At 49.4% G+C, this 25980-nt stretch overlaps 1 protein-coding gene across 1 annotated transcript; it reads right to left on the reverse strand.

Moving 5' to 3' along the window:
* On the reverse strand, positions 1-25980 carry TRIB2 (tribbles pseudokinase 2). The gene is made up of 3 exons (XM_030844509.2): positions 24406-25980; positions 19254-19546; positions 1-2431 (listed from the first exon to the last, which is right to left on the reverse strand). Exons 1-3 carry the CDS (start codon positions 24673-24675, stop codon positions 1963-1965), a joined length of 1032 nt encoding a protein of 343 aa, XP_030700369.1. The 5' UTR covers positions 24676-25980; the 3' UTR covers positions 1-1962.

Raw genomic sequence — 25980 nt, forward strand, 5'->3', positions numbered from 1 at the left:
TTTAGTTAAATACGCACAAGTTTATTGATTGAAGAGATTAGGACAAAAACATGAAACCAAATACAGGACAAAGCACCAGAGGCCATAGATTCCCACCATGCATGTCACCAATCTTTCCTCCTACAGGGGACTTAAAAAATAAGGGAGAGGGAAGAAAAATAGGTCCTTCTTGACTCAGCCCCATCTTCAGAATGTAAAAAACCCTCTCTCCTTTTCATCTTCCATTACCAAAATAGAATCAAGAGCAAATCCATGGCCTCCTTGTCTCCCAACAATGAACGGATAAGCCGCCCTCCTGGGAACGTGAGGCCGGGATCCTGCTAAGTAGGAATAAAGCATCCAAGGTCTGAACATACATGCCACGTACTATAATGAAGCACAGATTCAAGTAACATTTACATACTAGAGTCCACGTGTCACCTACCCAAAAACATGACCATTTCACAAAACGTATACAGGCAGTAAAATCCAAATAACTGAGGTACTGGAAACACAAATATTGATGCCAAAAGAGTTCTGTATCATACAGCAATAGAAAAGCCATAAAAAAAAAATTTTGCCACTCGAAATCAAATAAAGCTAGCTAGAAAAGCCAAATAAAAGGTTATTTCAGGGACAGAAATACTCAGAGAAAAAAATATATATAAATGTTAACTACAGCATGTAACATGTTACCCAAGTTAACCCGTAATTGAAGTACTGGCTTAATACATCACAATGTGACATTTTCCTTAATAAATAGAAGAGTTCTTGAAAATACAAAGGTGCGTATGGGGATAGAGAGCTTGTTTTATTTATATCATCCCAGCTTTCAGCTTATTTTCCTTCCCGCTTGTCTCGACTGAGGTTTTTTTGTCCTAACCAGAGGGGCTTCCAAGCCAAAAAAGATCATACTCCGTAAAGAAAACTCAATAGCTGCCCTGTATTTTATACGTGTGGGACAACCTGCTTCGTTTCACGAGTTGCCAATAAAACAAAGACAAAATATTTCGTTGAGATCAGAGTGTTACAAAAGCTTCAGACTCCGAGAGCATCCAGGATCTCACACTAACACTATCGTCTCAGGAAAGAGGCATGCCTGTAACGCAGCCCTCATCGTTCACCAAAAAAAAAAAAAAAGGAGTTGAATTTCTCTTTTCCTTTCGTCTTCCTTTCTTTTTTCTTTCTTTAAACTATGATAGCCGTAATGCATCTGGAAGTTTGACTTCTAATAGCTTCCTGCCATAAACCAATGGACACAAAACAGAATAGTGGGTTAAAGGAGAGATTTTTTTTTCCCACTTCAGGGAGCCAAAGTATTAACATGTCATTTCCTGATCAGGATAGTCAATGTTTATTTAGAAGAAATGAGTTGAAGAACGCAATTAAATGACACAAAATGGATTTTTATTTTCTTTTAGTTTTAGCACCCAGGTTTCATGTCAGTCTGTGTGCACCGAATTTTTTTTAAACGAACCCCGTGAATTATCAGATAGGTGGTTGGCTTGTTTAAAAATGAAAAAAAAAAAAAACAAAAAAAAAACCCTTGGCCAATGGTACCTTCCCTGAATCATGACAAGAAGTTAAATGCTAACAGTGCGATGCCAAGATGTATGTTTGAGGCAGAGAGTTTTGATTCTATCAGGATCTGCAATTATTTTGGAACAAAATGGAAAGTGGGGTAGGCGGAAGCAGCCTAACTGACAGGGGTAGTCTCCGGGGGGGCTCCATTAGGCAAGAGAAGCTCCAGGGGGCTCCCGCCCATCCGACAGGACCCCGGAGGCCGCCCCCATCCCGCATCTCTGGTCCCCATGCTACATGTTCAGTCAGCTCCTTGACGGTTTTCCTTCTTTGAACCAAGAAGCCTGTGAGTGTCAGTGTCTTTCTTGCTACCAAACCAGGCGATACGTGTTCCCTGGAAGAAGTCCTCTCCACTGCCCTCTCTTGCTCCTGGTACCTGCTAAGTCACTGTGGGGCGTGAGCTCAGTTAAAGAAAGGGTCCAAGTTCTCTTCCATGTTGACATCCGGCACCAGCTGATCAGACACTTCCTTAGCACCATATCCTGAATTCCAGACACTAAAATCTGTAGAAAACCAAGGATGGTCCAGAATTTCCTGCGAGGTCAGCCGCTCTGAGGGCTCCCGCCGCAGGATGCTTCGGATGAGGCACTTGGCCTTGGGCGACAGAGTCTCTGGAATGTTGAACTGGCCACGCCGGATCTTGCTGAAGAGGGAACTGGGCTCAATGTCATGGAAAGGGTACCGCCCAACCAACATGGTGTAGAGCATCACCCCCAGGCTCCACACATCAGCTGCTTTGCCCGAGTAGCTGCCATTGGTGTTCAAGATCTCTGGGCTGACGTACGCTGGGCAGCCGTGCTTGTCGGAGAGGGAGTCGTCATCTCCCCGCAGAATGTAGGCATCTTCCAGGCTTTCCAGCTTGACCCGAGTCCTGCAAGAAAGGAAGGAAAACGTGAGCTCATAAGGGTGCTCTGAGACCCACGAATCCCATCATTACATCTCATGTTTCCGATGACCATTCATTCACTGGCCCAGCCAAACGTTACCTACTGAGCACCTTCTACGTGCCAGACCCTATTCCAGGGCTGGGGACCCAGGAGGCAAAGACTCTGCATGAAACTTATGATCTACCGGGGGACTGCAACCTTCAGCAAGTAAACAAACCAAAAACAGCACTATTATCGCCCCATCTTAGTGACGAGGAAGAAAAAGATTAAGTCATACTCTCAAAGTCACACCTGGGTCATGATGGGGAGACACAAGATTTGAACTCAGATCCAACCAGCTGGGAAGCTCACAGAAGCTCTGTCCACAGCTTCTGGCAAACTTGTGGCGAACACGATGCAACATAGGAGCAGGACTTTTCACTCAACGGCATTTTGGCTTCACAACAGCCCTTTACTCGGACGTAAAGGATTTTATTACCCCATTTTACAGAAAAGAACATGGAAGCTCAGAGAGTCTGAGTAACTTGCCCAGAGCCTTCTAGTTGGGAAATAAGAGAAAACTTGACCTCACATATTCCTAAGTCAACCTGAATGCTCCTTCCACTGCACCAAGCTGCCTCTCTTAGGACACAGGCAGAGCCAGGGAACATTCAATCAGGAGTGCATCCCATTACCTAGTCCTTCCAAAGCCAACATCCTCATCTTCTTTCCAAGATTTCCTGTTGAAGTTGCCTCCTGTCCTGCCCATCACACTCCTAGGATCTGGTCCTTGACTTGGTACATATGTGACTCAGGTTAACTAGATAGTCCACTTGCGCCAGCACATATGTGATTCTGTCTCACATGGGTACATGGGTGCGTGTGTGAATCTTTCCCCCACCAGTTAAGGACCACTGAGCTCGCTGATGGATGCAGGACTCTCCTGGGTACGATGGGGAAGAACGGAGGTGGAGAAAGCCTGCATTAAACTCTGAGTCCCTGGAACCGACCTCTCACCTTTATGCAGAAGGACTTGATATCATCACCAAGTACAAAATAAGTATGTGTTCAGTGCCCCCAAGCTCCTAGCCTAGCATCCCTTCCTTAGCCCAGGGGCCTCCCAAGAATTCCTGTGTCCCTGCCCTGCTGTTCTCTGAGTGGAAAGTTAGGCATTATTAACCTTTCAGTGCTTAAAACTGACACCCTCCTCTCACTCTCCTGGCCAGAACACCTCCACTGCCAAGTCCCTGTAAACTCAGTTAATCCTATTCCCTCACACTGATGATGGTCTGCCACGAAGGGGACATGGGACGGGGAAAAGGGGCTAGAGTTAGGGGTTGGGACCGCATGGATAGTGCCAACGAGGTCCTACAAGGTCAGTATCATTCCTATCAGTTGGTTCCTTCAACTCAAAAGGGCCCATCAAAGCATCTACCCTGCTGCCCTGAGGTGTCAGGAGGCTCAGATGAGCCGAGAATAGGAAACTGCTCGGAGAAAGCACAATATGGCTTTATTCCCAAATCAGAGCCCGTGACTCAGGTCCATCCACTGCTACTTCTCTTTCTTTCTCCAACTGCAGGTCTTAGCCTTTCCAGGCAGTCACCACAGCTCCCCTAAGAGCCACTGAAGGCAGGCGAGGCTCAAGTTATTCCAAGGAGAACTGCTCGGAGCTCTCTAGAGCAAAAGGTCTGATGAAACCCTGGGCTGACTCTAAGATCCTATATTTGGATTACAGGAGTTTCCAAGACCAAAGGGTGACTACTTCCCGGTCCTAATTTCCATCAATGAGCAAGAAATAGTTGTGGTCACTGGAAAAGGTGCTGGGCTAGGAGGTAGGAGAGCAGATTCCAGGCCATACTACGTCTCTTATCTGCTGTGTGGCTGTGGGTGAGTCATTAAACCTCTCTGTTCTCAGCCTTAAAGCAGAGTACCGAACAAGGCAGTCTTCTTTTTTTTTTTAATTTTATTTTTTTTATTGTGGTACAATATACATAAGATACAATTTACCATTTTAACCATTTTTAAGTGTACGGTTCAGTAGCATTAAGTACATGCACACAGTTGTGCAACCATCTGGACAAGACAGTCTTAAAGTCTCTGCCAGTTTTAACATTCTGGGCTTCTGTCATATATAGCAACACATCTTCTTTATCTGCTCACCCATATTCTATTATAATCTGGAGTGCACATGCCCTTCTCCTCCCCCTTTAGTGATGATCTGTAAAAATAGGAAGGGTCTAGATGTGCTAATCTGGAATTAAGCGGATTAGAAACAAATCTCTTCTTCCTTTTCCTTTTTCTAATCTAAGGTGGCAGGTGGAGCTGACTCACACCAGCCTCACCAGATGTTCAGAAATTGGAGGTGAGTCAGTGAAACCCACAGGGCAGAGGGGAAGGGCCGCAAACCACAGGCCGCAGTGGGTTCTCTCTGCAGCTTCCCCGCCCCCCCTCACCAGCAGCAGCTCCTGCCCAACTTTGGGACCAGCCAGGCTCCCTCACCTCCAGGTTCACCGTGTTGGCAGCAGAGCAGCTATGGGAAGAATTATTGCAGGGCAAATAACAATAATAAGCCGTCGCATCTGTGTGACGAGGGGCTATCGTCCGGTGGAATGAGACTTGGAACCAGAAGGTTCGTGTTTGGAGCCAGGTGTGTCCGCCGAAACCCTCCGCCGCTGTCTCAGCTCGTCCAAGCGGGGACGACCATCTTCACCCACACGCCCCCCACCCCCTTCCAGACCCTGCACCGGTCCTCACATACGCCGACCAAGCCCAGTCCTTCCTGGGGCCTCTGCACACGGTCCTCCCCACCCCACCCAGGCTCCTGCCCGGAATGCTCTTCTTCCAGATAGATGCACCGCTCAGTGTTTTCAGGTCTCTGGTCAAATAAATGCACTTGATTAAAGAGACCTTGCCTGACCCTTCTATACAAAGTAGCGCCCCATCCCAGAATCCCGCATCCCGTCATCACCGCCGGGAATACTACGCACTTACACGTCCACGGTTCTGCATTGATACTCTGTATTATGATGCCAGTGGTCGCTTCAGGGTCCTCACCTCATTCCCCACCTCCAGGGGCTCCCGGGCAGGTGGCTAAGGTCACTTTGAACGTGGAGAAAACCACCTGTGTTCCCTGCGGTATCTCCGGCCCCTAGACTAGTAGCCGGCACACAGTAGACACTCAATCCCTCGATTGAAGAGTAAAAGGGACAGTCACGCTGCTGAGCCCCGGGAGCGCCCGGGAGCTCACCTTGAAAGGAACAACGGCCCCTGCTCCGGGTTAAGGAGTTACACCTTCCCAGGACTAAGTGGAGGCCAGGTGAAGGCTCTACCGGGGGCGGGCTTTGTAAATTACAACACCTCAGGTGCCTGGCAGGGTGAGGGCAGGAGGGAGATGTGGCGTCCAGGACCTTTCAGGGGACGGGCTTCCCCACCTAAAGCTCTTCGCTGTAAGCCGATTCTAAAGCCCTTTTTACATCCTTATCTCCTTCCGGGTCACACCCCTAGATTCCGACTTTCTCCTTCACCCCGTTAACCCCACCCCCTCCCTCCCATGGGCAGCAGGGACCCCACTTTCATCCTCACTGCTCTTCCGGAACCCCCCTCCAGATCATGGACAAGGGCCTTCGAAAACGGTTAGGGTCTCCCTCTTGTCAATTAACCCCCTCCCCGAGATCACCTCTCTCCTCCCCAAACTCAAGACGAGGACTCAGGAGCTATGCAAATACCTAAGGATTCTGAGGGCGGTAAAAAAATTAATTAATCAAAAAGCACTCCATGCGCCGCTGACCTCCACTGCCCCTAAGCTGATCCGTCGGCCCCTGCCTCCTCCTCCCTTCAGAGGCCGAGCCTCCGGCTGGGAGCATCCGGATCTGTGGTCACACGGCGTTCGGCGTTCGGCGTTCGGTGCGGCCGGTAGCGACACAGCCACACAGAAGCCAGGCCAGTTCCAAGTCTTGAGGTCAGAGGCCCGGGTTCAAATGCTGCCTCTGACAATTAATAAGTGCCAGATATCAAACACCGTCTCTGCATTTAAGCATGAGGAGGTATCTGCATATATTTTCTTTTTTAAGATGTATAAAATCAACTTCCAAGGCAAGAATTATTATTCCTTTACGGGGACACCGAGTCTAATAGAGAGGATAGGTCAGCTCATTTGTGGGGAAGACTAGTTAGCGGCTGAGCGCTCGCCTTTCTCCGGGCGGGGAACGGATGCCAGACCCGCGCCGCCGCAGCTCCGGGCGGAGGAACGCAACTCAGGCTGGCCGGGCTGCAAAGCCGCCCCCTCACGAGGCACAGCACGCATGCGCCCCAGGGTCAGGGAGCCGGCTTCTTCTGCGCAGGCGTGCAGGCGTCCCCCCGGGGTGGGCTGAGAGAAGCCTAGAAAAGGACGGGGAGGAAATGCGGCGCCCCAGGCATGCTTCTGACCTTGCCTCTCTGGGAACATCCTGAACTTGTTTACATCACTCCCAGGCAAGGGTCGAGGCAAAAAGCCTGGATTACGTCTTTAAACAAGGACCTTCCGGGGTGCCCATAGGTCGCGGGCCCGAGCCCGGCTGGAGTTCCAGTTCCGGTCCCCACAGATGTGCCACACAACTGCAGGGCCCTTCAGAAGGTCTCTGGGGCTCAGCTTACCCCCGGGGATGGTGGGGGGGGGCTCGCCCTCTCCTCTCAGGAGTGTTGCAGGGAGTGCCCGGCGGAGCGCCCGCGCCCGCCAGAGTGGGAGGAAATGAATGAACAGTCTTCCAGCTTCTGAGGGCTCCTGATCAGTCTGGGGATTAGGAATTTCCAGGCAGAGAAATCGATTTTCATAAAAATCAACGGGAGCATCAGATGGCCCTAGTCATTCAAATAAACTAGTCACGGGAGACACAGACAGGACGAGTCACACCCATCATCTCGGTTTTTGTGAAGATTAAATGAAACAATCCAAGTACAGCATCTATCAAGGAGCGTAGCATAGTAAGTCGGCAAAAAGTGGTGGAAACTAACTAACCTTCTTATTACGATAAGGAACCTACCTTCAGCCCCAAAGCCTAGAGGGGAAGACAGATGTACGAGCCTCAGGAAGATTGAAATGGACATGAATTCTGTGCCCCGGTACCTTCCTGGGCCATTTGCACTTGGTTTTTTTTTTTTTTTTCCCCTTGCTTAGAATGTTCTTCCCCCAAATATGTGCCCAGCTCACTCCTGCTCACATTATTCAGTACTGACTAAGGTAATCAGGATGGGCTGCATGGAGGTGATGAGACCAGAGATGGTACGTGAAGAATAGAGACTCCTGAAAGTGACAAGGGAGGATGGTGGAGATTTGTGTGGCCAAAGAGCTGTAAATGACAGTGGTTATCTCCTGCAGCTTCTTGGAGGAGAGAGCCCTGAGCCCTGAGCCATGGCAGGGTTGATTTGGCCTGCAAGCTGCATCCCTGCGTGCATTCTGCAACCTGTCCCTGGCACAGGCGGGGAACAGCCTGCTCTGCTTTCAACCTCTGAATGAACAAGGCTTACACGGGGGCCGCCTGTGTCCCAGGTGCAGGCCCAGCCCAGTGCCAGGCCTCCTGTTCTCGGATCCCGAGCCAGGTGCGGAAGCCAGAACCAGCAGGATGCAGTTCCACTCCCCACCCGCACAGAGCATGCGCACCCGCCTTGAAAGCCCCGACCTGACGTCCTGCCCACTCTCAGCAGAGGCTTGAGTGGCTCCCTGTGGGGCACGAAATCGACCTCAGCCTCAGTTTCCCTTCTGTAAAATGAGAACCAATGGTACATGGCCTGAAAAGAGCTCTTCTAGCTTCAGATTTCCCGATTTTACCTTTCCTTTAACTCTGAAGCTATAGGGACTGCAACCCTTCCTCTATACCATCCTGATATTGATATAATAATTGTAGTAACAACAACAGGAAACCACGAATTAAACATCTATAAAATGCTGGGATTTTTTTCAGTCTACATTATCTTATTTCTCATGACAAAACTGAAAGGCAAATATTATATGTGCCACTTCCTAAAAAATACGGAAAGTGAGGCACAGAGAATGAAATGTTTTAGGTCATACATAGAGTAGCTGAAAAAACGGAGCTCTAATCCACGTCAGGAGGATTCTAATGCCAGCGTCCTCTGCAAAGACACGCTGGCACAACATCACAGATTTCCTTGGTGTCCAAGACAGAGAAACTTCTTAAGGGAGACCCTGGGTTTATGGAGACAAATATGGCCCCGGGTTTATTCAGCACCAGAGCACCTACAAAACCATCACATACATGATCTAAGTGCTATAGTTTATGAGGGGGATGGTGGTAGCTGGACCTGCCCGTTTACTAGATGAAGAAACTGGGGTACAGAAAGCAGATGTGACTTGTCCAAGGCCACCTGGAAAGTGAGTGACAGAGCCTGGATTTCCATGTTCAGTGCTTCTATCCAAAATAGAAAAAAGGTATACACGCAAGCAAATCATCCTTTGCTTTTAAACCTCAAAACCCACCCTGGGCTCTCAGCAGGAAGAGATCAGGACAGGGTCAGCCAGGGAGGGGCCAGGCTGGGAGTTCAGCCAGACCAAGTGGGCTTGGCCTGGGCAGGAAGTCCGGAAGTCACTGAAGGCCGTTCCGTGGGGTGGGTCCAAGCAGGCAAAGGGTCGAGGGAGAAAGGTCGGCCGCAGTCCGCCACAGCCGCTACTGCAAAGCCACCCTTGGCTGCCGGTCCAGTTGTCAAGCAAGGGTCCCAGCTGGGGCTACTGCTGGGGGGACTCAAGGAAGACCTCTGAGCACCATGGGCTGCATTTTGCTAGCCTGGCAGCCACCACTGGGACTCCCCAGGTCGCTAAACTGCCCAATAAATCACTACTCCCTTGAGCCTCTGTTTCTTGTGTGTATAGATCTTTCCAGCAGTCACCTCTGAGAGCCACCGATGCGCCAGCTCCCGGAGATTCAGTGAACAGACCTAGCACTTAGATCAAGCTGCTCACAAATTAGCAAGAGAGCAGCAGGTAAGCCAGTAAGGGAACCACTCGGGGGTGGGGGTGGGGGGGAGAAGTCTAAGGGGAGGGGGACCTAGGGAGGGCTGGTAAGTTCTAGAAGGCAGTATATCCTCTGACTGCCCTACGACACCACCCCACAATCTGGGACGTGGTGGTTCCCGCACCGCTTTGATTCAGAGAAATCTGCAGCTTGGAAAGATGAAGTCACTTGCTGGGAAACAGCACAGTTGGGAGGAGAAACCCAAGCGGACTCAAGCACCCAGGTGTTTCCACGGCACCGGCCGCCCAGCCAGGATGTAAAAGCCTGTGTAGCTGGCGTGCAGATGCACATTCGCGTCCGACTCATCAGGGCCGTGGTGGGATTGGGGAAGCCATACCCCGCCCCCGCCCCCCATGCAGCCTGCCTGCCGTCGTCATAGGAACAGCCAGGACGTCCAAGGGAGGAGACGCAGCTCAGACTCCTCATGATACTCCATCCAGCGCTCGCTCCCCTGCATTGAGACCTGGGTCCCCGAGGCTCCCCCGACCCCAGATCAGTCGACTGAGCCTCTCAGGAAAGCTTCCCAGGCAATCATCCCTGCTCCACGCTGGACAGCGCTGCCCCAAGGGGCCACCAGCCCAGTTTCTTCCAAGAGGCAGGCACATCCTGAGGTGCTGTTTCGGATGATTTGGGGCCCAGAACATTCCTATCCATGCCCCACTGGTGGGGTGAGGGCAGGGCTCAGGCCAGTCCCTTCAGCCCCGCCACCCCCAGCAGCGCTGTGAGTGGCTGGTCCACACACTGGGCCGGACGGGGATGCTTCCCTGGGCAGGGTCCTAAACTGGGGCTTCCCCAGGTGGCCTGAGCAGAGATGGAACAAGTTCAGGGAGTCAGAAAACTGGGTTCTGCTCTTGGTCGTGTCACTAACACGTTATAGGACTTTGGGGAAGGACCTTCCCCTCCTGATTTCTTTAGCTGCAAAGATAAAAGGGCTGGATTTAAATCCCCCTCTCCCCCCCCCCGCCCCACTGCCTGAGTCCTGGTTCAGCATCCTGAAGGGGATACCCATCCAGTCCATCCTCCACACACGCTTCTGGAATCACAACGTGACCCCGCCCAGCCCTGACTAGAAAACAACTTCAATGGCTCCTCCTGAATTTCAGATCAAGTTCAAGGTCCCAGGCATGAAGCCAAGGCCCTAGACCTCTTCAGCCTCATCTCTGCCCCCACCCCGCCCCAGAGTACCCTTCCCCAGCAGTCCCTCCCCACCTACTCCTGGCACTTTCGGGACCCCTCCCCTTCCCTCCTCCATCACTCGGAACAGCCCTGTGAAGAAGCCCATCTCCTCCCTGACATAATCCTTCTCTACACCCCACTCCATTGTTGGAATATCCTCTTCCTGCTCGCAGACAGCTCTCTAACGCACACCCTTCCTCTCTGACATGGTGTTAAAAATAACCGTTGCACTGTGTCTTCCATTAGGGGAGGACTCTGGTATTGAGTCTTGTATCCCCAATACCTAGCACAGCAAGTAGCGCATAACAGGTGCTTCATAAACGTTTGCAAGATAGTGTGATTCTCGTGTCTGTGAGATGCCCCCAGCTCTAACCTGCTGTCTAGAGCTCAGGGCGTCTTGGCATGACTGCTCAAGAACTGCAATGTCTAGAATCCAAAGAAATTTCCAATAGACTGGATTCTGTGCATGGTTTAGAGAAATTCCCACGAGGGCTGGATAAAGGACGTTTAAAATGCGTTTCCATCCACTGTCTTCCTCCAGCAGTATATTTAGGGGATTTTTTCTTATAATATTTATGCCTCCAGGGTATATGGGGCTATTCATCCCCCCATTGAGTCAAATGTCATACATTCACCGGCACTTATAATGCTAAGTCCTGTGCTAGGCATGAGGGTCCAAATAATAAATGGACCACAGCTTATAGTTCTGCAGAGGAAACCAAACCCACTCCGCAAAGTGGAACAACAGGACGTATTAGGACTGCCCGTGGGGTTGGTTAACTGGTGGCCGAGTCTGTGTCTGCCAAGACTGCTCAGAGAAGACCGAGTCCTGAGCTTTACTTCGACTCCAGCCGGCCAGGTCCTCGTGCTGTTCACTTGTCGCCTAATTGCATACGAAAATTCCTTCTACGGGTTGAGCACAAGGGTGTATTTTACGTGGCATCTATTTCTGCAGCTAACGTGGCATTTGAGGACCTAACCTTGGGAGCCAGGTCTCCTGGGTACAACCCCCAGTTCTGTGCTGACTGGCTGAATGACCCTGAGCCTCAATTTCCTCATCTGTAAAATGGTGATAACCATAGCAGAACTCACTTATTGGGTTTAAATGGCTTCACTTAAATATAGTAATTAATTCAGATGAAATTCATTTAAGTGTTGTAGTTAGAACAGGGCCTGGTACATGGTGGACCCTAGATATTATTTCACTAACATGTAAGTCCCGTGAGAGCGGGCCTTCTGTCTCATTCGGCATTGCAGTATCTCCAGCACCTAGAATAGTGCCAGGCACATACCGCGTGCTCCATAAATATCTGTTGAACAAATAAATGAATCTACAGGTTGCTAGGGTATGAGGCTCACAGCCATAGAGGATGACGGACAGCAGTCACGACAGGTATCTTTTTTCTTTTTTAATTTAGTGCTGTTTTTATTAATCTCAAGTATTAGCTTAAACTTCAGTGTAACAGATTTGGGATTGAATTCTTGACAGGTACCTTTTTAAGTCCCTGCAGTGCACCAGGCTCTGTGCTGGATACCCTAAGTTTATCATCTCCAACCCATGTCAGAGAAGGCAGGCCAAGGTCAAATGGTCAAGTGCAGGAATCAAAAATCTCACTGCTGTGCCCTGCTCCATTTGCCTGAGGGGTCCCAGTCGAGCCCATGAGCTAATTTATTAAGCCCCAATAGTAAAGAGCCCAGCCAGAAATCCTACTGGGATTTCCACTATTTAGTGTATTTCTAAGCACAGAACCTTGAGGAAGCCCTCCCCTCTAACTGTGACCTGAAGCCCTTCTTAAATAAAATGACACCCACCGCAGACATGGATAATGGTATCTTAGATAAATGTCACTTTTGCATAAATCATTAAATCAAAATGGGAATGATTTGTTACTTGATGTGGAGCTCTGTAAACAGTTCTCTTGAAAAACGGTGTCTACGTGGGAGATCCTAAGTTTTAGTCATTCTGGGCTCCCATCTGGGCCATGACCGAGACGACCATTAGATCAATACATTCCCTGCCCCCCTCACTCTGTCATTAGAATCCAATCTGAGCGGCTCCTACTCAGTAAAAGGCATTTTCAGTCATTCAGTGCCCACCACGTGCGCATGAGACAGCCTCTGACCCCGAGGAGCTCCCAGGCCAGCAGGAGATGAGGACAGTCTGGAGATGCCCACAGACAATAACAGCAGAGCGGGAGACACGCTATGACGGAGGCAAGTGTGGGTGCTACCGGAGGGTGTCACCGACACATCCTGAGAAGAAGGATCTGGGGAGAGGAGCTTTCCCTAAGGATGGGCCCCGTGTACATCAAAGTGGTCAACATGAAGAAGAGAATTCCAGGAGTTCTGGCTCCTTCAAAGCAAAAAGGCAAGGTGTTTCCCTAAAATCCAGTGAGCCTACAACTTAACGTAAATCACTATTAATGACAGAAGGCAGAGTCTGGTCTCCAGGGATCCAGTGCCTGCCCTCTGTACTTTGTTAGATACTGAGCCCCAAGAGAGGTGAGAAAAACCTGGAAGATCTAAAGGGAGGACTCCTATAGATACTAACACCTGGGAAAGAGAGCACTGACCTCGGTCGGTGTGGGAGGGAAGAGGCCTTCACCCCGCAGGGAGGTGCAGGTCCTCTGGCGCCTGGGCAGAGGGCTTTTGTTCTACCGAAAACCCCAGGCCGCTGGGTTCCTCCGAAGAGTCCCCTGTGGCAGACGCAGCACTGATCGGCTTCCACAAAGCAGAGGAAATGAGACCCGTGATGTCAAGAGATAATGATCTCCAAACCAAAGAAGAAACATATACAGAACCGTCTTCTCCTTCACAAGGGGTATTTCTGGGCAAAGAAATGTCAACACTGAACTGTGGTTGGCGGCAGGGAGCTGGGGTGAGGGGTGGCAAGGGAGAGGAGAAATCCAGCTGGCAAACAGGGACTGCTGTAGGCACAAGCCCTGCCCCTGGCGCTTTCTTCAGGTGGCCCCGCTGCAGCCCCAGGATACACCAGCTTAAAGGGCTCTTTACGTCCTGAGTCAGCAGACTGGCCCCGTGTCACCCAGAGGGCCAGACAGCACGTGCAGAAGAGGCCAAGGACAGCAGCGGGATCTCGTGCTGACGGCCAGCTGCGCACCCAGCATCAGGTTCACTGCCGTTAATTCACTTAATTTCAGGAGCAAAGTCCTCTCGTTATGACGAGGCAACGGGGCAGAAGAGGTGAAGTAACTGGTCAAAGTTAAGTTGATGAGTAAGTGCAAGAGGAGAGATTGGAATCCAGACAGCAACTCACTTTCCACGGGCATAACTGGCCTTGTCCCTTAGAGGCTGGGATTGAACCATGGGCCTCAAGAAGCAGACTGACCAAGCAGACCCCTCTAATCCCAGAGCAGGGCGAGAGGGGCTGGAGGACGCAGGCACACCCTCTGGGAATTTGAGCACTGCTCTTCCTCAGGTTCAGGGCCCCAACCAACAGGGGGCCCCTCCTATGCACACAGACCATCTCAGATTTTACGACAGGAACTGGGGATGCAAAGGGTGTGTCCAGGGCGAGTTCAACCAAGATAGGGGTTTAACTTCCTCAAAACACAAACAAAATGACTGAGGCTCTGCCCTGCAGAAGCATCTCGGCAGGGAGGAGAGGCAGCAGCACAGGGGCAGAAGCACAGTGGCCGGTCCAGGCCTGTTGGGGCAGGATCCCTCACTCCCTGCCTGTGTTTCTGTCCACCTTGCCTTTGGTACATCGCGTCAACCTTCTAGCCCTTCTGAGCATCAGGTTCCACACCACATGTACTTGACCTGTCAGGCGCCCTCATAATACGGATCCAGTGATTATAATTAAAGAAAAGAAAGAGGAGGAAGTGGCTTAAATCTGAACCCTTCCATCACAAGGGCTCCACCTTCATGGAAATGGTTACTGCATTCTCCATTCTCTGGGAACTGCTCCCCCGTAACGGTACCATTTTATCAATGACTCTAGGAGCAGCTGTTGATTAGTAAGTGCCTGCCCTGCCCTGTGAGTCACAGAATCATCTCACTGAACTCTCACAACCACCCTACAGAGATGCAATTATTATTTCTGCTTTGAGGAAAGAAAGTGCAGCTCAGAAGCATGAAATGACTTAATCAGGTAGCTAATAAGCGGTAGAGCCAGAATTTGAATCTAGCTCAAATAAAACAATAAATAAAATAAAAATAAATAAAACAGGAGCAGAAGAATCTGAGGTGCTGCTGATTCAACACAGAAGCAGAAGGCACCCTAGCATCAGGGTTAATAGAACATTGGGTGTCATTTGTATATGATGTCTGCAAAGCCACTTGTGGGAAACTGGACTTGCGGTGATGACAGTGCCATTAAGAATGTTCCCATGGATGGCCATGGACTCAAGAGTTACAGATGGTCCAGAATGGAAAATCTGTGCATAAGAAGTCAGCCCGGAGGCAGGTCTCTTTCTGAACCACGTGGGGCACAGTCAATATCACTACGTAATGCTTTCACCTTCTATCACTTTCAAGATCATCAAGGAACAAGAAGCACATCCTTGAGAGAAGACAGATGCAAAAGAGGGGCTTCCCTGGTGGCGCAGTGGTTAAGAATCCGCCTGCCAATGCAGGGGACATGGGTTCGAGCCCTGGTCCAGGAAGATCCCACATGCCGTGGAGCAACTAAGCCTGTGCGCCACAACTACTGAGCCTGAGCCTGAGCTCTAGAGCCCTCGAGCCACAACTACTGAGCCTGCAAGCCACAACTACTGAGCCCGCGTGCCACACTGCTGAAGCCTGTGTGCCTAGAGCCTGTGCTCTGCACCAAGAGAAGCCACAGTAATGAGAAGCCCGCGCACCGCAACGAAGAGTAGCCCCCGCTCACCGCAACTAGAGAAAGCCCGCATGCAGCAACGAAGACCCAACGCAGCCAAAAATAAATTAATTAATTAAAAAAAATAGAGTGCAAAAGAAGTGTCTGGTGATTTGAAGTTTAATAAAGCAGTGCTTCCTAAGTCTCTTCTATGACCCGCCCCCCCATCATAGGACCAATGCATTAAGGATCAGAGAACAGACACAGACGCCGTCGTCGCCTAACTTTTCAAAAGCTTTCAAATTCAACCCATTGTTTCTAACGCTTCGTTGCTGTCAAGAGAGGAAGAAGCTTTAGTCCTATTGAAATACCTATGGATTAGGTCCTATTGATTAGGACCAAAAGTGAAGGCTGCCAGCAGCATGGCCCCCAAGTCCTGTTCTTCTCAGGAAATACAAGCAAGGTTGCCACACAGCCACCGTGCAGACCAACAAAGAGACTCTACCATGAAACTCGGTGGCCCCTGGGAACTAGAATATGCTGAGTGACAAAACCCGTCTCACAGTCCCAAGTCGAGAGGTTAAAAACCAAACAAGATGAAAGAAGGCCACTAAGCATTATTCATCTTTTACGAAAAGTTGATGTTTGGGTGAAAATTAAAAAGGTCCTGTCAGCTACTGATGAAAACATTTAGAATGTCCTTGAAAAGGAAACAGCAACCTTCTCGGAGCTGCCCGGACAGAGATACACGTCGTGTTCAGCACAGCAAGTTCGTTGGTACCTCAGCATGGTTCGGGGCAGAAAAAGAGCTCTGGAAGGAAATGATAGGATTTCTAGGCTAGCTCCATCATCGGACTGGTTGTGAGACCTTGAGCAAGGTCACCTAGCTCCTGTGTGGCCCAGGTGCCTCGCCTGTGGCATGGGGAGTTCTCCTTCCCCCCGATGGTCCTTCGGGAGGCCGGGCTGCTCGGGCTCAGGTGCTCAGACATGCTGCAAACAGATGAAGACCAGCTTCCTGCCTGTCACTTGGGTTGTCTTTTTCAGAAGGAAAATGCTCTTTGGAGTTAAAAAGGATTGAGCTTTGACACGCCTGCTCCAGTGGTGTCCTGGTTTCACATTCACATGAGATGCCTCTTTCTAGTTCTTTCTAGAAAGGGTCTGCTCTTCTGCATAAGTCAAACATAAGTCCAGACTGAGCATCAGAGCCCCACAGTTCTCGTGTTGGAAGCGTCTCACGCGTGGGTATTTCTTCTCCAGCCCCTGCGACATCAAAGACTCTGGCTTTGCCACAGTGCACTGATCAGCAGTCTTACACGTCTTCCTGTAAAGGACAAGCAGGCCTGGGGGAGAATCCCTGCACCAGCAAATGTGAGATCGGACTCAGCCCTTATCTGCTTCCAGACGGCTGTGGGCTCTGGGGTGAGCACCCTCACCTCTGGGGCTCTGCTTCTTGGTGGCAAAACAAAAGGGCTGAAGCATGGAACCTCTAGCGTCTGCTTCTGCTCCCATGTCCTGTGACCTGGGAACATCCAGCCTACTCTGACTCACTTCACAAATCTGTGTCTACCACGGCTGTGCTAAGCCTGGATGGGTCACCCACCCCATGTCCTTGCTGATGCCTGAAATTCCTCTCTAAAGAGACAAAAATCAAAGATGATGTTTAAAAATGCAGATCCCCACGAGAGAGAGCATTGATTGTCCTGACTCCTGGTGGCGGCCAAATGAATTTCTTGAGAGCTGACTTAACAGAGGTAATATGTCCTTATTTCTGCTCTTTCATGTCTGTAACTTTGAGACTTCGCCATGCTACACTTCGGAGCCCTCATCTACCCAATGGACATGCTAATACTCACCTCTCCAATTTGCAGAGAGAATTAAGTGTGTTAAATGATAACCTTATGGTAGGAGCTTATAGAGGTCACCAAATATTACCTCTTATTTTTGTAGTTAGAGTTATTAGATCTTCAAGGATGGTGAAACACTGAAGGACAAAGAGGATACCTCTCTGTCAGTATTCTGCTGGGGTCAGATGTATATATCTTTCCATATGAGAATATTCAAAGCAGCACATGCCTGAGTGTTGGAACTCGGGAAGACCTTAGAGCCAGTAGAACTGAGCCAGGACACTAAAAGGATAAGGAACTTGAGGCCAAGGGGAAGGGACCAATATAAGGTCACAGAGTGGAGTAAAGGCAAAAACAGGATAAGAACCTGGGTCTCCAGGCTCCAAGGGCAGACACACCTGAGCTGAAAGAAAAGTAACCATCGCCCCACACTCTAGATTTTCAAATAGCGCCCCTGACCTTCTTTAGTTTGTTAATAAAGGTAAATGCCATCCACTGTCAGAGACCGGGATATTGGCCACCACGGATTCCTATGATACTCCTTTATGGGTAAAAATATGGAACAATAATCAACTTCTGTGGGTCCAGGAAATCCAGGGGCTCTCTGCACTTTGTATACTCAGCTGGATTATAAAAGTTCATGAAATTATTCCATTTGGGTTAAGTAACCACAGGCCCTTTGACCTGTGCTAATCCCCAAATGCTTCCCAGACATTTACTGCCCGATTAGCTCAAACCATGAAGATGGAAAAACCAAAGCACACACCACGTGGCCTCACTCATTTGGATGCCATGAGACTTCTACAAGCAATCGTCTAAATACACCACAGGCCACTGGGATCGATGGCCAACTAAATGGAAGATGGAAAGGTCTGATAGTAAATCTATTCCAGACGGATAAAAGGTAGCCCCGAAATGTTCACTGAGTGAATGAATGAATGATGTGCACTAGCCTTGTATTCAGATGGTCCTTAATAGCTTTGTGACAATGGAACCTTCACTTCACTAAACACTTTGCTAACGGGAGCTGAGGATGCCCAAGGCAGTCCGGAGAATTCCATGACATCATGTATGCAGAGCCCCTGGAACAATCCTTGGAATAGTCAGCAATGGACATAAATCAGCTGCTTCCACTCCTCTAAAAAAGCACATTATTAAAAAGAAAAAAAGGAACTTGAAAGAGTTTTTACAATCAAAGTCAGCTGGAGGAGAAAGCAGGTCCCCAGTGGGACCTGCTAAATAGAATGTAATGAGTTAATGGAAGAACCATGAATGAAGCCCAGATGCCTAGCATCCTGTCCGGTCGACTCCTAAAATAACCGAGACTTTCACATTGCCAGGCATGTGCACAGGCAGGTTCCTCACCTGCAACATCGGTCCTTCCCACATTGCCTACAACACATTCATCTTTCAAGTCTTGGCTCCAAAATCACCTCTCCTATAAAAACTTTCTTGACTCTCCAATTCCTAGTCAGAACTGACATCCCAGCCCTCAGTTCCCATCTGACCCAGTACATAAGTGTATGTAGGGTCTGTAACATTTCCTTTATAGGTCATTGACTAGCTAATGAAACTTGATAGTCACGGTACTGAGACTTGTAATTCATACTGAGGAACAGACTTAGGAAATATCTGTTGAATGAGTGACGAATGAATGACAAACAACTGATCCCAGGCGTGGAGCTTTCTGAAGGCGAGCTTTTCAAAATCTTGCCTTATTCACACTGAAAATGCCACACAGGCTGGCAGCCACCTTCAGAGTTCAAGACACCAAGACAAAAATAACTACTGGGTCACGGAATAATCTGGCACTTGTGAGCATCTGATAACATCTCTTAGAGGAGCGGCTATTTGCTTTCTAAGGGCACTTCAAACACTGCGACACCCACCTCCCTTTGTCTTTCCACGCTCCCTCCTCCTCTCCTGGACGGCAGGCAGCAAAACACAACAGCAAAACACAACGTCCACTCCAACCTCTCTAAGCAGCCTGCTATAGTACACGGGCCTGGACAGGAACGAGACTCACCTTTCTTCGTCCTTAAAGATAAATTTCCGCAGCTTGAGGTCCCGCAGCACCAGCCCGCCATCGTGGCAGTGGGCCACCGCTGAGGCGATCTGGTAGAACAGCCTGGCCGCTTCCTCCTCCTTCAGCTTCTTGCAGGTGCGAACGAAGGAATGCATGTCCCCATAGCTGCGCTCAAAGAACACATAAGCTTTCGTCTCCCCCAGGATGATTTCGGTGATTTGGTTGATGTTGCTGTGGGCAGACAGGCAAAAGCAGGGGGCCAGGGACTCCTGGTAGCAGCTGATATCAAACACCTAGGGCAGGATGAACAAGACCAAGAGTCAGAGTACAACCAAATCCTGTACAACCGAGTCACAGAATGTGGATGCCTCCCAGAAACGTGGGCCAAACTTGGACCCAGACCACACTGGCCTTGCCTCTTACCAGCTGTGTGGCATTGAATAGCTCGCTTGACCTCCCTGAGCCTCTGAGTCCTCGTGTGCAAAAGGGCAAGTGATTGACTCACCGTGTCAGGAGGATTATAGGAGAAAACGAAGGTCAGAATGCTCAGCCAGATGTAATACAATACACAAGTTGCGTATCACAAGTTGTGTATGGTATTACACAAACTGTATATACAATGACACAAAACGAATCACAAATAAGTTTATGATTTTTTTCTCTCTATCCTAATCCCCTGTGTTTATAGAAAAATTAAGGCAAAATCTGAAAGTGACCCATCCCAAGCTGCACAGATAACACCTTATTTACCTTAAAAAAAAAAAGTACACCAACACTACACAGCTACAGCAACTGTAGACAACATGTTTTGTGCTGCATAATTGGGTTGTATAGCAGTATACAACATAACAGCAATTAATAGGTTAAATGCGTAAACTGAAGGTTACCTAATTCAATACCTTCATTTCGCAGATGTGGAAACTGAGGCTCAGATAACAAGTCAAATCAAGCCCCCAGTGGCAGAGCCAGGAAAGGACACAGTCCTTCTTATTAAGAAAGCAGACACGCTCCTTTCTCTCTTCCCTCCACAGATATCTAGCTCAATGAATCAGTTATGCAATGATTTTCTATGAATCAGAATAAGCCTGTGAAATGCCACCTCATTGTGGGGTTATTTAGAAAGAAAATCCATCCTCAGTACCTTTTGGAGACAGATCTAAGAGGAATTAACACCACCGAGATTTTTCTGAGGTTACAAGAAAACGCCTTCATTCATTTCAAGAGCTCCACTAAATCAGGGATACAAATCTCTGGGTTTGGAATGTGGCTTTCCTACCCGCCTGGGAATGTGAGTATGATGAGTCTATCTGGTGCAGCAGAAGTGAGGTGCAGGCTCGACGGTTCCTTGCTGGGAAGCATGGGAGGCCAGGATTGCTCTTACAATACACTGAATGTTATCGGTTCACCATCGCTTAGCTTCTTAAATTTCTTTTTCATTAGTTAGAACATACTCTCCTTGATCATCACTTTGCAGTGTGTGTGGGAAACGCTGGCCTAGAATAATCAAATCTGAGAATCTAATCCTGGCTTGGCCACCAATAACCCGCACGAGGGGATAAAGCCCTCAGAATCACTGGGCCTCCCTCCTCTTCAGAAACTGAAGACATTGATTTAGAACATGGTTGACCTTTTTTGGGTCCAGATCCCACCTGAGAATCTGATAAAAGCTCTGTCCCCTCTTAGCTGACAATGACCACTCAAAAGCATGTATAATACTGGATTTGTCTTAAGGGGATTCACGGGCTTTCCAAAACCCAGCCAGGGACACAGGCTGCTCCTTAAGAATCCATGAGTTAAGTCTCTCTTAGCTGCAAAAAACAAACCCCAAAAATCTGTGAGTCAAACCGGCCTCCTAAGAACCTCGGGAGGGCTGGTGCGAACCCCGGCGAGGAAGCAAAGTAACGTTGTGAATGAACCATAATAAGGCATCTCAGGAAAGTGGCACAGCTGCTGCCACTATAACCTAGAATTTAAGAATGAATACTTCAGTGTCCCCAGAGACCACAAATCACACCCTGATACTGTCAAATGATGACCTGCGAGCGGTGACCTCAGAGGTCCGTTCAATTAGGAATCTGAAATGCTTGAGTCAACTTTAACACCCAGACTGCAGGCAGCAGAAACCCAGGAAAGCCTCAAAAATCTCCCAGAGAGCAATAAAGGCTTTGCAGTGGCTAATGTAAACACTGTGTTATACAAGGAGGATGCTGGGATCTGAAGAGCCAGGCTTCAGGCTGTGTCGCCAGTACTCGTGGAGTTATGATTATTTATAACATACTTCCTGCTTCGAGCTGCATTTTTAAAAAATAAAAGGAGTTTTTTTTTTTTTTTTTTTTTGCTCAGTACCTTTAGTCTATTATCCTGTCCTGCTGCTGAAAAACTGGAGGGACATTAAAATTAAAAAAAAAAAAATCAAACAATTCATGGCAGCTTCAAAATGCAGCCATACCCTTTGTAGAAGAGACTAAATTAAATTCCAAGATGGTGGACAGAGTATGAAAAATAAAGCAAGTACTTATGTTTTCCCAAATGGGTAGGAACCAAACTTTTATTAGTAGCTATAACAGGCATTTATGGGCTTGGATTGGTATTTAAACCATCACCTTCAAGTGTAAAATCAAGCCATAAGCCTGGTTGCCAGCTTCTTTTAAATGTTTAATTTGGAGCCTTCGTTATATAATGTGACAGTTCAGATAAGGCAGAGATTAGGCCATCATTCACAGCCTTTGCAAAAAAAATAAGTGCCCATTTTGTCAAGATAGTAATTATGTCAGTCTGCACAGTAGCTACAAGCATTTCCATGAAAACAGTAAGCTAAGAACCCCCTAAAGTCCCCTTCCTTCATCTGCCTAGCTTAAAGTAGGCACAGGGAGACAATAAACAGGCATGATTATTTTGGTTAAATGACCCTCCAGTCTCTCTCTCCCAAATTATGTCCTACAGAATTCTACAGAGTTCTCTGTAAGTGGCATTTTACATTGGATCTGTTTTTGCAAAGACTTTTTCTCTTGGGTCAACACAGAGCTAGGAGACACGAACTCTATATTCTAAGATGTCAAAAGGAACTGGAATTCAGTGTGTAGATTTCACTGAGCCTTGCAGTAAGTCCACGGTGCCTACGTGAGGGTAGTTCATAGAAGCAGCCTTATAAAACCACTTGGAGCTTCCTAGGTTATGTACAACTGTGCTTGCATAAGAAGTCACCCACATCACCTCTGGTAAAAAGGCAGGCAAACAGAAGCTGCTGTGTCTTAAAGGGATGACCTCTGTCAAGCAGAACAATGATACTGCACTTAAATCCACTTGCAGCCGCATGGTAATTGGTGAGGGGCTGATTCAATCTTTGCAAGAACTGAACCAGCCGATTAAGTACAGTTTCAGGCCAGAGAGCAAGTCTACGAATGACACTATAAGGTCAGCCCAAAGTGAAATATGTCTTGAAAAATCTGAAGGGAGAAAGAAACAGCAGGAGCCAGAGTCACCTCTGCCTTTAAACAAAGAAATAGCGGGCAAGATGCTTCTGCAGAATTTGGCGGCAGAGTCCCTTGACTTAAACGCGTCTCCAGCCTTTGAAAAATATTAAAATGCTCTACCGAAGTTTAGCAAAAGGAGTGAAAACACTCACTGCTGGGTGATTGTGCATATTTCATATGAGAGTGGCAGCTCTGTGGAATTCATTCATTTCAAAGGATGACTACCCCATTGTACAACGTTGTAGGTCTTCTGAGAATTCAATCCAGCTCTGAATAGCCTACTGAATTTTGGTTAACTGGGAATAGCTGCTCTGAGTCTCAATAGCTTGGAGAAGGTGCAAAATACCAAATGCTCAGTACAAGCAGAGAGAAATATTTAAAGAGTCTCTGATTTTCCCCAGCGGTCTGAACTGAGCAATTGCAAAACAGACTGGAGACCCTTCACAAAACCCATGTTTCACAATGAAATACTCCAGTCCCCTATGAAAGAAAGCAAGTCCACAAAGCAGCCTGTGGTTGATGGTAAAAGTGTGATGCATTATTTGCAGCACAGCTGTGCCGAGTGCCCATTTCAAAGACATCAGGGGTCCCCACTCCTTACTACCTCCCTCCCCCCAAAAAACAACAGTGAGCAAATCTAAAATTAAGCAACAGTGAATTCTTGATCTATGTCCAATTCCTGGGTAGCCTGCTCTACCGTCTTCATTTTTTGTTTGTTTTTTTTGCAACTAGTCTCCTGCTCATCCCCTTGTCTGGAGCCCTGTGGGCGCACACAAAGACACGCAGACACACTCAACACAGACGCCAACCAGTTCAGGGTCAAAGACGAAAAGGAAAGGAAAGTGCCCATCTCTGCATTAGCACTGTGAATCCCCGAGGCTCCAAATGCTGGCCTCTAAACCATACAGGCAACGGTGTGTGCTGAGGGGTGGAGTAGCAGGGTCGAGGGGGCTCCGGCTCGGAGAGCTGGAGACGAGAAGGAACGGAGACAAGAGGAAAAGACCCAAAGGATTCACAATTTCCTGCACCCAAAGGTGCGCTGGCGGCTTTGATTTCCACCCCCAACCCTCCTTTCAAGGCTCCTGGCAGAAGCAAGCTCTTTGTGAACTCCTTCCCCGCGCTGGGCCCCTGGGCTCAGCCAGAGGGGACACCTTTGTGTGTCTCTTTGAAGGGGCACCTATGGAACAAAGGTTCAACACCTGCACGCTGCTGAGAACAATGGCTGCGAAAGGAACCAAGTCATCAGCGCCTTAAAATTAGTGGGGGATTCCCTCCTCGGTGTTGGAAAGGGGAGGTGGCTGGACCCAGGGAGCAATCCCCGGGCAGCGGGACCCGGCGTCGCGCGGAGGAGCTCCACGAGCCCTTGGGAGCACGCGTGGCCGTGGCCCCCGCGCAGTCCCGCCGCCCTCCCCGCCGCGGGCTCTCCCCAAAACGCCCCCGCCGCAGCCCGCCGCATTGCCCGCAACGCTCTAAAAACTTCGCAACTAGTCGAACAGGAACAAATAAATACATAACCCCATTTAACGAGACCACGGGTAATTATCCCGCGAATCTCCCTCCCCCCCCCCCCCGGACTGCAGGGCTCGGCAACCTTCTGCCCCCTCCGGCCCCCTCCAAAAGGCCGGGGGGATCTTCTTAAAAGACAAAAAAAAAGCAAAAGCAAACCCCGGGCTCTTTACCTTGCACACCAGCTCCTCTCCACTGTGCAGATGCACGGCACGAAAAACGTGGTCTCCCTCCAGAGGTTCCAACAATAAGTATTTCCCGATGCAAGAAACGCAATGCGACAAGTTCGGAGTCTCAGGCGGGCTCGGGGAGCCAAGGTTCGGGCTGAAACTCTGGCTGGGTTCGGCGGACCTTATAGACGACAACTCTTCGAAATCCTGGGTTTTGTTCCGCGATCTCCCATATCTTGCTATTGTGATGGGGGTAGACCTGTGTATGTTCATGAGTGTGGGGATCGCACTCGACAAACAAAAAAACCCGCTGGAGAGACGAGTCGCTGGCGAGTGCGTCTGCAGGCGCCTCGGTGCCACGGATTTTAAAAGGGAACGAGAGGGGAGGGGACGGGAAGGGGGCTACGTGGAGAAAGAGTTAGAAGCCCCCAAATGGGCGCCGCCGGGCACCTTGTCTGCTCCGAGCCCGGCTCGCGGGGGTCCTCGGTCGGCAGCAACTCGGGTCCTTTTGTTACCCCAAAGCCGCCAGCGATTTGCAGAATCTTCGCACTTTTAGTTTCTCTCTCTCTTTCTCTTCTTCCAGCGTGGATCTAGACGAGTAACCAGGTTGCTAAGGTGGGGAGCTGCAGCGCCGGGTCTCCCGAAGCGATCCCCACGCAGGCTTCCGAACCGCAGACGGGGCGGAGGAGCCCGGCTGTAGTTTGTGCAATCTTCGGGGAGCGCACGGCCGCTGCTTGGTCTCAGCGCGTTAGAAACCAAACAAAAAGAAAAAGGAAATAAGCACGGGTACCGGCTCGCGCCGCACCGCAGACAGAATCCGCGCTGCACCCCCTTTTTTGGTGGAAAGGGTGGGGGGCGTGGAAGGGGGGGTGCCGGAGAGGGTAGTTACCTACGTTTTAACTGTAGATGGCGTCTGAGGCTTTTCCAAGACCGCAAGAGCTCTCCAGAATTTAAACAAACAGACAAAAAAATAGCAAGGGAGCATTTAACTTAGAGCGGTCAGCGCTGCCAACAAAAGATTGCAAAAGCTGGGCACAGAGTTGTGGTCCGGGCACAGGTACCACGGCAAAGCCCAGGGCTTGGCCCGCCGGGCAGAGGTCAGCACCGGCTCATGCTGTCGCCGCTCCCTCGCGCTCCAGATCGTCCTCCGAATAAAGCGAGAAGTGCGGGCAGGGACAAGGGTAGATCAATGGTCTCCGAGCTTCCGGGGGTCCTCCCGGCCCTGGAAGGGGATGCACCCCCAGCCCAGTCAACCCGCGCTGTTCCTTTCTCGTTCGGTAACTGGATCTCGCCTTGGAATAATTTGCAACCACTCCGTCTCCCCTTACCCTCAACCCAAATTGCCTGGCGGGGTTTGTTTTGGAGAAAATTGACGGCTTTTCTTCTTCTTTTATTTTGTTCTTCCCCCAACCGGAGGTAAGAGGAATGTGTACTTAAAATTGAAGGGGACGGCCGACGGTGCCCGAGGCCAATCCCCGAGCTCAGCACGCCCGCATCTCTCTGCGAGGCGGTATTAATAGTTACTTACGTGGCCGGGGATCTCGGAGCGAGCGGGGCCGTGTGTGCGCGTGTGTGCGC

This window comes from Globicephala melas, chromosome 12, assembly GCF_963455315.2.
Source record: "Globicephala melas chromosome 12, mGloMel1.2, whole genome shotgun sequence".
Lineage (NCBI taxonomy): Eukaryota > Metazoa > Chordata > Mammalia > Artiodactyla > Delphinidae > Globicephala > Globicephala melas.

Coding starts and splice junctions, on each gene's coding strand:
- TRIB2 (XM_030844509.2), bottom strand. CDS start 24,675: ATGAACATACACAGGTCTACCCCCATCACAATAGCAAGATATGGGAGA. Junction 19,547..24,405: donor GAGAGGAGCTGGTGTGCAAG/GTAAAGAGCCCG, acceptor ATCCTGCCCTAG/GTGTTTGATATCAGCTGCTA. Junction 2,432..19,253: donor ATCTTTAAGGACGAAGAAAG/GTGAGTCTCGTT, acceptor CCTTTCTTGCAG/GACTCGGGTCAAGCTGGAAA.